Source organism: Anser cygnoides, chromosome 6 (genome assembly GCF_040182565.1).
Source record: "Anser cygnoides isolate HZ-2024a breed goose chromosome 6, Taihu_goose_T2T_genome, whole genome shotgun sequence".
Lineage (NCBI taxonomy): Eukaryota > Metazoa > Chordata > Aves > Anseriformes > Anatidae > Anser > Anser cygnoides.
In genome coordinates, this window is record NC_089878.1 from 9427633 (window position 1) to 9441953 (window position 14321).

At 47.5% G+C, this 14321-nt stretch overlaps 1 protein-coding gene across 5 annotated transcripts in view; it reads right to left on the minus strand.

Moving 5' to 3' along the window:
- Window positions 1-14321, minus strand: part of ERBB4 (erb-b2 receptor tyrosine kinase 4) — a 579191-nt gene that overhangs the window by 367068 nt on the left and 197802 nt on the right. For all 5 annotated transcript variants that reach the window (XM_066999837.1, XM_066999836.1, XM_066999835.1 and 2 more), the window contains exon 2: window positions 343-494. In XM_066999837.1, the coding sequence (XP_066855938.1) occupies window positions 343-494 (152 nt within the window). The remainder of the gene's footprint in view (window positions 1-342; window positions 495-14321) is intronic.

Genomic DNA, 14321 nt, shown 5'->3' on the forward strand with positions numbered 1-14321 from the left:
ACCAGTGCTTATCTGCACTGCTCCAACCTGCCTACACCCTACCCTAAGAGCTCCAGACCCGCTGGCAGTAGGCAGCCGTAGAGACCAGCAAGGTGTCACCCTCCTCCGGCATGACACGGCTTTCTCCCTCACGTCCTGGACGCATGTAAATGACATACTCAGAGCATCTGTCACAGCCACGACATCGCTCTTGTGTTCTGTGCATCTGTGACATTTTATTAGCCTCTTCTCCTGCAGGCTCTGGGAGGTGGTGGGCAGGAGACCTGCCATCCTCCAGCCCAGCATTGTGGCTACTCCCCTGTCCACAGAAGATGGAGAGGAAATAAAGAGAAGGTTGCTTACCCGCAGGAAGGAGAGGTCTCGGTTGTGCTCGATGCTGGTGATTTCCAGGTTGCCCATAACTACCTCACAGTTCTCATAGTACTTGCGCAGGGCCCGGTATTGCTGCTCCAGGTCCGAGAGGGAGCTCAGCTTGTTCTCGGTGCCAGCACACACTGCAACAAACCACAAACACAATCCGAGTGAGTAAGGAAGAGGGGAACAGGTGCAGAGAAGGAAGGAAGGAAGATTTATATCCAGGGATAGAGGTACCTGGAATAAAAATTCTGAGTTATTCACAGGATTGAGTATCAGCAGCAGAGGTGAGAAGGTCCATGATCATCTCAGCAATTTAAATACCTCTCACCAAAGGGACCAGGTGCTGGTATTTACCACTGAACATCCAGAAATGTGGAAAACGTAAACACATAGGGCAAATGGAAAACAAGTTGACCACAGCACATTAAGAGCAAAAACCAGGACCAGGTGAAGTCCCTGGATACAGGATGCTGAATACTAGATGTTCACAAATTTAAGGATAAGAGGCCAGAGAGACCTGTGCATCTGAGCTGACGTGTGCAATCCAGCATTTTTCCTATTCAGCTGACACCCAGTAGGACCTGTCAAGAAACCATGAGCAACCTGGCCAGAAGGCTTGTACCCAGCATCATTTTCCCTCCTCTTTCCTGAAGTCCCCAGCTCTTCCGAGCTCTGCACAATTAAATAATAAAAGACAGAGCAAAAGCCTACTGTCTTTCCGCAAGTCACCAGGCTGTGATCTGAATGCACAAGGGAGCTGTGTCAGACGAGTTCGGAAATACCAGCCAAATACAGTCAGTTTTCAGAAGATGTTCTTTAATATTACAGTACTCTGTTCTGAATCTTCAAGTCCCGTTCAAAGCCAGTGCCAAATCACAGCTCTGCTCAGTCTATTAGATTGCCGTGCATCAAGCAGCGACAAAAATGAATCCAGGAAAGAAACACAGAAGCAGGATTTTACAGCAGCATTTTTTCATGCAGCTCTCAGCCTGTCATAAGAGCAATGCTACTTAAATGTTTGAGCATGGGGCTGGCCTTTTCTTTTTTTTTTTTTTTTTCACTTACACTTACTTTTCCTCTCTACTGACAGCTTGTGGGCTGTTCTTATCTGGGAACAAATTAATCTGAATCTATCCGCACTTTTGAAATGGGCATTATATTATGCAAAACATGAGCCAGACCAGAAGAGCATTTCTGGAGCCATTCCCACTGCTGGATTAGATCAATACAAACAAAACCCTCCATGACTGGAGGCCTAATCAGTAAAATTGGCTAAAATATGCTCTTTTGAATGATGCAGGTCCTTTTTCCTTTAAAAGACCAAAAGCGATTAGGTTTTGGAGTACTACTATTATTGAGTATTTACTTACTACACCCTTTTTTTTGGTTTTTTGTTTTGTTTTGTTTTGTTTTGTTTTTTTTAATAGAAACGGGAACAATTCTCATCTGCATCCTCTGCTGCCCATCTCGCCTGCCGCAGAGCAATCTGCTCCGGTGCCAGGGCAATTCGAGCCTCAAACAGCCGGCTGGCGAAGGGCTGCGGGAGGCAGCCAAAAGCCCCCCGACTGCTCAAAGTTTGCTCCCAAGGAAACTCCCCCTGCCCTACAAATGGCAGCGGAAAGCTGCTCCTCCTCAACTGGGATGCCCCACCAGGGAGCAATACCGGGGCTGGCATCACTATGAGCCATTTGTGGGCTCAGGGGTTAGCAGATAATTCTCTTTTCTTGCTTTTCTAGCAGCTGAAGCATAGACGAAAGCAGAACAGGCACTACATAGGACTGCTTTACCATGTATATGTTTGGTCTAGTTACCAAAGGAAATAATGCATAGGATGTAGGTTTTTAATACTTTATATGACTTACTCAAATTACAATTTCAAAGTTCTCACTAAGTTTATAAACTTGAAATGTTTGAAATACATTACAGTGTGCTGCAAAACAAAAAGTAAAAATACTGTCTGGTTTACATGAATTTTAAAATAAATACTACCTGATTTCAAGCCGTGATTTAAAGCATGAACATTCCTGCTTTTGAAAGTTTTCTCAGAAAACCTTACCATTTAGAGTAAAACACTCCAAGACAGGATTTTGTTCGTAACGTTTAATGGGTATTTTTGAGGATTCCCAACTTGGTAAGTGGGAATAGCTGGAAGGATCAACCACTACTGCATCGTCCTTTCTGAAATACAAAGCCCCATCCTCTCGTGTATGCAAAGCTTCGTTCAGATCCAGGGATCACAGAATCATAGAACACTTTGTGTTGGAAGGGACCTCAAAGACCATGAAGTTCCAATCCCCTTCCACGGGCATCAAAACCCTTCAGGAAGATGCCCGCATGTCCCTGCCAGAAGCCTTTGGAAAATGTTTGCTACCGATTACAAAATCAGTTTGTTTGCTTTTTCCTTGAAAGCAGCAGCATCTATAACACCAAGATTGACTGTGTTTCCAGCCGAATAAGTATTATTCTGTCTTAAGGCTCCCGAGGACTAATAAATAATTTCTGTTCCATTTCGCAATCGGTACTAAGGATCAACATAGCTCAGAAAACAATTCCAGCAGCTCGGCTAATAAAGCTATCCACCGCAACACTGGTATTTCATGTCGCACGCACATTAAATGTTTCACAAAAGCTAATTTAGCCATTTTTTGCTGTAAGGAGGCAGAACATTTGGAGCCTGCTCTTGCAGCAACAGGGGTGAAACCAGCCGAGATGTAAACCAGGGCTGGAAGTTTTATTAGAGGAAGATTAATTTTGTACAACCAAACCTTGCAGTAACTACTGCCGGCTTTTGATAATGCTATGGAAATCAATTCTTTCAGATGAATAAAATCTTAAAAGCAAATTTAGAAGAACTCACGTTGATCTTCTAAATTTATCTCGCAGTGATTCCAAGCATTTAATTTCTGTCTTAGAAAAAAGAAACCCCCTCTGGTGCATAAAGCCTCTTCTTGTGCCAGCTCACACCTGGGCCTCTGCTGCTGGGGGATGCATGGCAAAAGGTGGCCATCTCCCCTGCCAAGGGAGGAAAATTGGACACAGACTGCCTCAAACCAAGCAGTAGTACAAGACAGACTCTCCTGCATGGAAGGGGGATGTAACAGAGCTAATATTCTGCAATATGTACCCGAGTTGGGAGAGCACCTCCAGCCTTTGCAGTCTTTTGAAACAGTACTGGCACTCATGTGTTGTCTCAGCTCTTTAAAATAAAGTGCCAAAATAAACATGAGCACAACAAAACATCATGCCGTGTGCCTTGTCGTGCCATACAAAACTGCTGTAATCTCAATTCCACAGAGAAGCACCTCTTCAAAGCACTTGGTTGTACGCTGGTTATCTTATACAGGCCCAGAAACTGATGAACGGTATGAAAACAAAGACCGTGCGTTGAAAGCAGTCCCTGCACCAGATTCTCTCTTGGTTCATAAAAAAGTACTAATTGGTCTGTCTCTAACAGGGTCAGCAAAGTACTAGCTCAGATGCCTCTCCAGCCTGTAGCTTCTCCCCGTGGGGAATGTGAACGTAAATCTGCCTTGGCCTCTGAGCAAGAGCACTCCCAACTTGCTCAGATTTTGCACAGGTGGCTCAGAGAGGAAAGCCCTTCAGAGCCATTTCAGTGCTGCACACAGAAAAATCTGACAACCCCATACATTTTCTCAGACAGAAACACAGGGAGCAGCTGACCTGCGCCAAGCTACCCTGGTGCCATGATGCTCACAAGTACATTTCCTTACAAACACGCTATCTGCAAGCCCTTTGCCATGCCCTCTCCTAGAATTATGGTAACAAACCTTGCTACGTGCTCATACACAGATATAGAGAGCCACCACAAACATCATCCAAAAGCTGAAGGAGCGCCCCTTCGTATCTGGGAAGCCCTGTGCCTGCTTCTCATCTAACCCCCAAGCCTAGGTGGTTTGGGGAACTGCATCCTCCTGCAGTACAGAGTGCAGCCAGTGAAAATGAAAACAGAAAACTTACAGATTCCTGTTCCCAGTGACCTGGAGTAAATCTCTGGCTTTTCATTCTAATTCATTTTATTGACATCTCGTAACTCTGAGGACCCTTTCCCATGCTCTGCTGCAATCCAGAAGACAACTCATCTAGCAGCTAGGGAGCTGAGAGATGCCTCCCTGCAGAGAAGGGTGGAAATGGGCATCTAGCTCCCGAAGCAGTTGCCTACGCTAGGCAATATGCAGGTCTCACTGGCAGAACCACCAATTCTCACTGAAAAGAGGATTTTAAAAAGGAAAAAAAATTAATTCCAACACTACTATTGTTTTGTGCCCACTCTGATTGTTGTGATGGCTTTTCCCTGTCTTACCCCTCTCCTTTGGGCACCTGTGCAGAAGGGAGCAGCTGAGGGACCCAGGCATGTCAGGTGGGCACCGGGGCACAGCACTCTTGGTCATCACAGCACTGGACCCCCAGTATTACCCACACGTTCATGCTTCAGGTTCGGTTGCTTAGTTCTCCCCAGCTACCTCAAGTGACAGAGAACTGCTTCGGCTTCTAATGGCCCCAATTACAGCAGTCATAATTGTCCGTATTGAAGTGAGTTTACATTTTTCATCAATATTCATGCATATGACTCTGAAATTAATTTCCCATTGACATTTTTTTTCCTAACGAAGCCACACCATTTGGATGCTCACTCAGAGACAGGAAATAGTGGAGGCATTTAAAAATGTCCTTTAGTTTCTGCTTTTTAGGCCATTATTGTGCTCAGCTCCGCTGATGACAAATCTCTCTGTTATATTACAAAATCATTTCAACTCAGTCTAATTCTGGTTCTTGTAATTCTAACTGATTTTATAATCATCCCAGCTCAACAGACGAGCTAACTTTTGGAAGGAGGGTGACAGGTTTCATTTTTTTATGCAGCCCCTCTCTGGATTTGCCGACGGTTTGAATTTTTGAGTTGCCCAGGAGAAAATACCGTCACCTCCATGCAGCCACCCTGGTGTCTCGTGTGTTCAGCCAAGCAGCGAGGAGGCATCACCTTGAGCATCCCAATACATCTCAGGATTCATCACAGCTGCTCACAGTGCACCCCATGGCCCCAAGCTCTGCCTTTCAGTCTTCCGAATTACAGGACATTTGAGTGAGGAGGCAGGAGAGCATCTCTGCCTGCACGCGGCACGACCTCTGTTTGTTGATGCATTTGTCAAGCAGGCCAAAAACACGAGACAAGGATTAAATGTTCCAAGTCACTAATTTTTTTTTTTAGGAACACAGAATTATATGTTCCTTTATCGCAGCCAGGAGGAGCCTAACAACATTTAGCACCTCTTCCTAATGCAGCCTTTTTGTACTTCCCCGTAATTTATTTACTTAATTAGCTGTCTTTATACAGACAGCACCATTACCAGGGTTTCTTGAAGGACAGCTGAAGTAACTGTTTATTAATAATTGCAAACACTCCTGGCAACTTGCTAGACCCCCCAGCTGGGGGGGAAATACTGGAGCCCCTTAACAAACAGCTAATTACCAGCAATTTCACAGCAGCCCCCATTCATTTCCTTCAGCTCCCCACTCAGCCCTAGCCTGGGTACCCTGTGCCCGCACAGAAGTAAGGGGAAAACAGTTTTAATGCTTTCATTACCTTACAGCTCTCCTTAAATGAGCTGCAAGCCCTGTGTTTTCTTGCAATTAGGCACATCCTAATGAAGGGAGGGCCGGCCTGCCTGCCCTTACAGCCCTGCAGATGGCTCCTGGGAGAAGGCAAACACCTACTGCAGGTCACCACTTTCTTCCTTTGACCCCATCACCTTCCGGAGAGCGTCGTCAAACTGGAGGCTTCCCTTCCCTAGGTGAGAGGCCGTAATGAAGGAAAGCATCATTTTCTCTCTACTCCTAATTAAAAGCTCAGCTGACACAAGCGTTTTCCTTCCATAAGGCCTGCTCCGTGCTACAACACGGCCATCCCCTCCGAATCCCACCAGCTACCATGGCCCCTGGGTCTGGAAACGTGCACTGAGCCCCCAAATCTTGTCTCCAATGGTGTTGTCACAAAAGGAGCGGGGCCGTGCTTTATGAGGATGGCCCCACCTCCGACGGAGGCTCATCAGACACCATCTGCAATGGGCAGATCTCCCCCAGTGTTACGAACACAGAACTGAATAGGCACAGTGGAGACTGCCAGGGATTGTAACTTCATCGAGAGGGATTATTTATGTGCGATGACAACTTCTCGAGCTGATGGCACCCTGTCTTTGCACCGAGCTCTCCAAAATCTGTTTGGTTGCTGCTACGCACTTTCACTGATGTAGCGCTCGTGTTTGCATCAACCAAAAAATGGCATCAAAACGTTGACTAGATTGATACTGCAGCATTTCAAGGATAATTGCCTATGCCGACGGTGTCGAGCCACTGTCATCTGCTTGTTTTATGCTAACATCTCCAGCGTTGTTTTTCCTCGTGTCCATGCTGCAATGGGAAAGGACAACATGGGGAAGATGTGCTGCAGGACCTAAGTCACGCAGCTACCACTCAAAAAAAGCTGAAAATAATACACGAGGCTTTGCCAATGCTGTTGTTTTTTTCCATGGGTGCATACCAATTTATTTTCCCTGGGTACTTCCCCTTCCCTTCTTCTCCCTGCTCTTCACAGACATACACACACATGCACACACACTCTCTTTCCTCATTTCATCATATTTCCAGGGTAAATAGTTGCTCCTTAACTATAATGTAGGTACCGGACTTGACAAGCAATTAAAGCAAACAATTTCCACTCGTCTAACTTTGCCAAATTAGTCATCTGCCATCTGCTCCATCATCTGGCTCTCCTTGAGGTCTTGCTGGGAATCTGGAAGCGCTCGCTCCAACAAGGAGGCAGCAGCAAAGCCTCCAAGCTGGCGGGAGCCTGAGGGATGGGGGGGACACAGGGGGACACGTGGCCCCACGCTGCTCGCCGCCACCCCCGGCCAGCAGCCCCGTCCCTGCTGCAAGCAGCTCGCTGGCGCTGGCAGTCAAGGTGGCAAGTTGCAAGTCGTGTTAGAAAAGCATTTAAAATTCAAGAATTCTTTTTACAGCCATGCAAATAAATGCTTAGCGAGGATGAATGCACGGCATAGAGGGAGTGTGGCATTTTCTTACCAGCTGCAGGATGCAAAAAATAACTTACTTTACTGAATGTTTTCAGCGTTTACAGTTTTTCTCCCGATGAAGCGCCAGGCCAAAACAAGCAATTAATAGACATTATCTAAGAGAGACTGGAGCGGTCTCTGCTTCCAGCACCAGGCTTAGTCTGGTCTTAGATCTACAGACGGCCTGTTCCCGCCTCATTTTCTGTGCAGTGCCCAAAATTAAGCTTGTGAATGCAACTTCTAATGCCAAGAACCCAAATCCTCCCCTACAGCACCAAAATACAGCCTATTACCAATGCCTCCCAAAATGAACGAGTCTGGAGATAATTGATCCTGAGTGATACAAGGCCAGGCACGCTAGGGCAGCTAGAGGCGGAGCGAGGTGCCAGGCTGAAGGCACAAGTTTGCAAGTATTGCCCTCCCTGCTTCCCAGCCTTGTCCTAACTGAAGCAAAGCGGTGCAAATGATGGAAATGTCTACGGCAAAGCCAGCTCACAGCAGCAGGAAGGCTTTGGGGTGCTTCTTCAATGCTGGTACGTTTCTAGAGGAAAGCCAGGTCGGCAGGGGGAGATGATGGAGCACGAGCACACGGGCAGGAGCTGAAGGAAGGGAAGCACTTCTGTACATCTGCCTTAACCGCAACTCGATTTAGTGACACCAATGACATCTGCTGCCAGGTTGGCCCCAGACCTCCTTCCCGCTCACGGAGTGGGGACACGCAGGAGCTCTCCTGGGGCCAGGGGGTGGCACAGAGCAGTGCCCACTGCTAAGAAGCAGTCGCCCTCGCCGGCAGCTCCGGCTGCCCTGCTGGGACTCGCCAACAGCCAGGGGCTTCGCTCGCCTGGCTGCCTGCTCCTTCCCCAGAGGGGCCCCGAATGCCTCAAGCATTCGCTCAACTTAAATGCATTTTAATTAACGCTGTACAAACACACCGAGCTGGTGCGGGCACAAGGGAGCGCATTCATTCAGCGTTGGCCGGATCCTCATCCCCAGAACTCCAGCGGGAGCCCTGGCAGCCGCCGCAACAGGAAGGGGATCTCAGTCCTCGCTGACAGTACGATACTGAAACACTTGGCCAAATGGGAACCAGCCCTCAGACCCTGCTTACTGCTACTTAAGCACTGTTTGCATAAAAGATGCATCTCAGGAGGGGTAGGTGGGACAGGTGCTTTTATATCTACCCGTGTAACCAGGACAATTACTCACCACTGAAGCACACAGCAAGTGCCCCATTGTTACAGGGTGTGCATGAGCCACTGAAATCTCCCTGGAAATCCCCCTGACATCTCCCATTGAAGTCATTCTCCCTTTGCATCGGCAAATATCGCATAATCCAAAGACCACCTATTAAAATTATTAAGGTAACTACGGAATTGTAGCACACAAAGAAGTGGACTGCTTTGGAAAGATCAACCTCCCCAAATTCTGGCAACTCTGCAAGAAAAAACTGCAGGAGGGGGTTAAACAAAGCCCCTGGACAAACATTTGGGGAATAAGGAAACCCAGCACCCCTCTGGGAGCATGCTGGTACTGGGAGCCCCTATCCATGGGGCAAGAGTGAGCCCAGAGCCACAGAGCTGCTTTGCCCAGCTCGCTTCAAGGGGACGGGGTAATGCAGGAGAGTGCAATTAAAAAAAAAAAAAATCGCACTATTTTAGCAAATATGCACCTGCCTATTAAGCTGAAGCTGCACACAGTTTATTTTCATTGATGAAAATAACAGGTTCTCAAGCAACACACGATATCCTTGTCAAACAGCCAGGAGAATTCAGCTCGTGGAAGACAGCTGAAATGGTGATTACTGAAACCTGGAAGCCAGGAAAGGTTTTGCCGTGTTGATGCTGGGGAGCTGTGAGGGCTGATGGCACCGACTGCTCAGAGCCAAAATGCTGGAGCCTGGCTGTAGAGAGGTCACCAAGTTGAAGCACTGGTCTCAAGGTCTCTCCTACAGAAGCCTTCCTTGAACTGATGGCTGTGTTTTCCTAATTGCCCATGGCCACACAGAGCAACAAAAACTGTATGTTATTAAACCAAGTTCAGATACCAGTTTATAGGCAGGAAAAACAAACTTTCAGCAATGGTTCTATGCAAGAACCTTTTTTTTTTTCTCTATACTGTATATGTAAAACACACAGCCTGGTTTTAAGATAGTGTTTTAGGCTAGTATCTTCTGCCACATGTACCCTTCCCCGGTTGTACTTCCCGCATGTTGCACACAGCTTCGCACGCATCACTGCGCCTCCCCTGCACGGCACCCTCACACTTACCAAGCTCCTGCTTTCTCAGACCTGTGTGCTTGGAACTGAGACCCTGATCCCACAACATAAGTACAATCAAAACAAAAAGCTAAAAAACCCACCAGCCTATCCTTCAGATGTGCTGAGCACCCAGTCAGGTCTTCTGAGGCCCCTGAGAGCTTCAGCTCTGCCAAACACAATGTATAAAACCTTACCTCTACTGCTGAGAAGCTTTTGTTCCTATTAAGAAGTAAAGGGACTGATTTTTAACTTCACTGTGACTGTTGGCCTATACTGCTATGAAATCTGTACAGAGGGACATGTATTTCAATTTATGACCTGCTTGTATAAGAGCAGTGTATTCAGCGCAGTGCTGAAGCTTCCTCCTATTTTACCTGGGAAGCGAGGGCTGCAGGTCTGCGTTGAATGAGCTCCTCCCTCTGTCTCCCTGACTGCTCAGAAAACACACAAGCCTGTTCCTGAAATCACAGCCGGGCTGACTTGCCCCTTCTCATGTAATTTCTATTGAGTCTTCTCAAGCAGCTTCATTTTCTGAGGCTATAAGGAGGCGGGGGTGTCGCAGGTGCTGGGAAATTGCTCCCCAAATGCACTTCACCTGTAGTCGAATCAGGCAAAGCATCTTCAAAATCTCCAATTGTTTTCCAAGCCCAACATATCATTTGTTCTGGATTTCCTATAAGGCATGTTTGTTATTTTTTGTCTTGTGTACTTTCAGAAATCATCCCAAAAGACAAGCTCTAAGTAACTGTAGTCAAAACTGTGTATTATGAATTCTTTATGGATCAGTTTTCTCCAATACGCTCCCTGTTAATGTTGCTTGTTCTTTCTGTTGGGCTTCTTAAAATGCACTCCATATATATTTTATAAAGGTCTGGGTTTCTTTCCCACCCCCCCAGAGACTGCCCTTAAACTTCTGTCCATTGATTGTGCCGGTATCAATTTGTAAAGGTCAACAGAAAGCTGCTCTGACAGCCCAACTCAGAAAGCAGTTTTTAAATGAGCTGTTTCTCTTCCTCTACAAAGAGAGATGCCAAGAAAATCAAAACCTGAGGTCTTTATTTCACTGGCCTGACCGGTGGCTTTGATAGGCTTCGCAGCTCTGATGGCCACAGACGGCTCCTTGGGAACCTGAGCTTGTTTGAGGGTTTTAAACATCATCATCTGAACAAGCAGGTTTATGATGAAAAGAAGCACATTAATTTGCTGCTCCTCCAAAAACCCCTGCAGGCCTTGGTTAACAGAGCTCCGAGGGTTCGCCGTAGAAATGCCACTGCTGTGTGGTTTTGGCCTTGTGCATCCTGTTATCATACACGAACACCTCACATTTCACACTACAAACGCCCCACAACTGGCTGTATGCAAGAAGCAGGCTGTGCCAACCTATTTGGATGTTTGCTTCGGATTTGCACTGAAAGAACTGGTTATTTTGTCTGGGGTTGTGATCAAATGCCTCTTCAAAAGGCTTCCGCCCTTTTTCCCCCATCCCATAGTTTACTGAATTCCTCAAATTTATAACCACTGAAAGTAGGGCTGCACAATTTATGTCACTGCTACACATGAAGAAAATCGGCTGTAAATCAAGGACAACAGTTATATAAATGAGCATAAAAGTGCAGGGAAATGTCAAAAGATAGCAATAAAATACCTTCCAAATGGTAAATCCCAGGAGCAGGAGCACCATTAACTTGAATCCTCCGCTCCACAGCAGTAGGAGTGTTTTATCAACAGAGGCATTGGTGCTGGAGCTCGCCTCCCTTAATAACAGGAGGGCTTCAGGATGGCAGGGGGAAGTGAAGACAGCGCGCACAGACACAAAATCACCATCCCATGCTCCTTGCCCTGCTGCTAAGCCTACGTAAAACAGGAACACAGTACATATTTTGGCATACACGTATGCACACACACATAATAAAGTTGGTCTTTTGGGATTCTCTCTTTTCCTAGCCCTTTTTCCCTAAAACGAGGAACCCGTGGAGGGCTGATCCTTACTTTACCCAAGATGCTCACCCCACAGTGGCCACCCAGGTCTCCTCTGCAGATGTTGCAAAGCAGCTTTAACAGACACAGATGGGACACACACCTTGCCTGGGGATCAACCAGCCCAAATCCGCCAGCCAGACCTCCCCAGGGGTCCATACAGCAGCCGGGGAGGGAGTCAGAGACAGCGCTCTGAAAAAGAATGGAGTGAGGGGTTTGTCCCGGTAAGCAGCCATAAAGCCTTCCACTGACTTGCCATGAAATTCTGGCCTTTTCCACAAATGCTACCAGCAGGAGAGTGGCCATTTCACAGCAAAACATCCAGAGATTTGTTGGGATGAAGGCAAGGCGATGCCTCGTACACACCTGGGGCAGCTCCAGGAACAAATTAAATGTGAGCCACCACCACCCCATACCCTTGGGCAAATCTCTTAGCTCTGTGCACAAGCCGTTCCCCTGATCCTTTTTAACTACAGCTAGGAAAAATCCCAAACCTATTTCTGACTTCATAAGAGGACACTTAGAAGCACCTTTACCCTGCAAATGGAAACTGTTAGCTCTCTATTAAAATAACATGTCCCAGTGATGTGCCAAAATAACCTGTTTTCTGGTTCTTAACCTAACGCAAGGGTAAAAAAAAAAAAAAAAGGAAAAGGCAGAGCAGATGTCTGGTTGCTTTTTTTGAAGACACAGATGACATATTCCCACAGACCGAGAGCAGCTTTATATTCCCGTATCCCACAAGACGACACGGTGTTTCTGCCCAAAGCTCTCCCCACCCGGTTTTATTTTCGCAAACATGGAGAAAGGCGGGTGAGTGACAAGCGCCCTGCTCCTCGTGGCCGTGTGGGAAGCAATGGGCACGTTATCAGCAGCCTCATTAAGGAGAAAAGGCCAAGAAGCAATTTTCCCAGTGCCGACAACACCGCTCCCGGGGTCCCCGATTCATTAATACCTTCCTCCTCGCTCACTCCACTTGATGATCCCATTAAATTGAACCTGGGAAAGGCGAGGAAGGTGGGAGGGGGAGCCCGGTGGGATGCACAGGGCTCCCAGCATGTGATCCCATCCAAAACTTGTGACCGGGGCTTTGGCCACAGCCGCACACTTAAGTGATGCAGGAGCACGTGCAGGGAGAGCGGCTCAGTGCAAATTTACCCGCTGCGAAATGCCCTTGGAGCTGCCTGCCTGTGACGGGTAAATGGCATGGAAGGTCAGCGAATCTCATTTGGCAGCAACGAGCCCAGCTCTACACTGCTTAAAAACCCCCTTAAAAACACACGCACCCACCCCGAAACCAGCAAAACCATCTCATGGGGTGCAGAGAAGTTCCTGGGAACAGGGCTCCCTTGTTTTCCCTCCTTAATACCAGCAACCGCTGCACTTACAGAATGTGTTTGCTTTTTATTACAGGCAAAAAAAAAAAAAAAAAAGCCCAGCTAGGACCGCTAGGAACAGCTTAATTAATAACAATTAGCCGCAGCACAATTGTGATTCAGGTGGCGTTTTGGAGCATGAAGGAGAAACTTGACACTTCTGCTTGTGTGCACGGACATAAGAAATTCCAGGCAAAGTTAATGGAAAGTGAGAGGCTGAGCAACGCCGAAATTCAAATGTACTGTAAAATTACTAAATGATTTCAATGTCACAGGAGTGCGCCGCGCTGCTTCTGGGATTATCAGCCCTTGCCGAGTTTTAATAACATTTGGTCAAACACCTCGGCAGCACGTCGCTGGGAAACATCCACATTTCCCGAGGGAGGGGAAAATCCCTTTGTTCCTTACAAAGGGAGAGGACAGCCCAGAGGAGATGCCCCAGGGGTCCGACGCCAGCGGGTCGGGGGCCAGCCCCGCGCCCCCCGAAGCCGCACGGCCTCCGCGAAGGGGAAGGACGCTTGTAGGAAATTGCAGTTGTCTGAAGCGGTCGAAACACCTGCCAGTCACGGCGGATTTCTTGGCCGCGCTCCCCGCAAGGGGGGCTGCCTCCCAGTGCCTCCGCCATAATTAGTGTCACCACAGTCAGATGCAATTTATGGCTAAATATACATGGGGAATATGAAGACAGTCCCAGCGACCGCTTTCAAATGAGAGGAGAAAGGTAGAGGCTTCAAAGTGTTCGGAGGGGAACAAGGGGAAGGAAGTTCTTGGCTGGCAAATAAATGGGGCCTTCTATTAATGAAGGGAGCTCAGCACCAAGGGTGCCCTTGCCTCAACGTGGCTGCCTTTCTCCTACTGAAAAATAAACACATCAGGACAAAATGAAGCTAAAAGAGCAAGTTTTAAAAGCAGGAAAAGAGCTGACATGGGAAGATCTATCCAGATTTGCACCTTGTTGTCAGCACACAAACCATTTGTGCAGAGCAACCCAGAGAGCTTGGTGCGTGCTGCACACCCAGGTGCGATGCTGGGCCAGGAGGACCCGGTTTGGGAGGCAGTTGTGGTACAGGTGTGATGCCACTAGAAAACCAAGTGCTTCGGGCTCCTTGCCAAGAGCAAAACTGTCATTTTCTAAAATAGGCAGACCTAGAAAGGGGGGGGCTAAAACTGGAGATGAAGGCAGGAGGCCCCCGTCACAGCAGAGCACCACCCCCCAGGAGAAGCTGCCGTGTTCACTACCATACGCTTCCCTCATATTTAAAAAA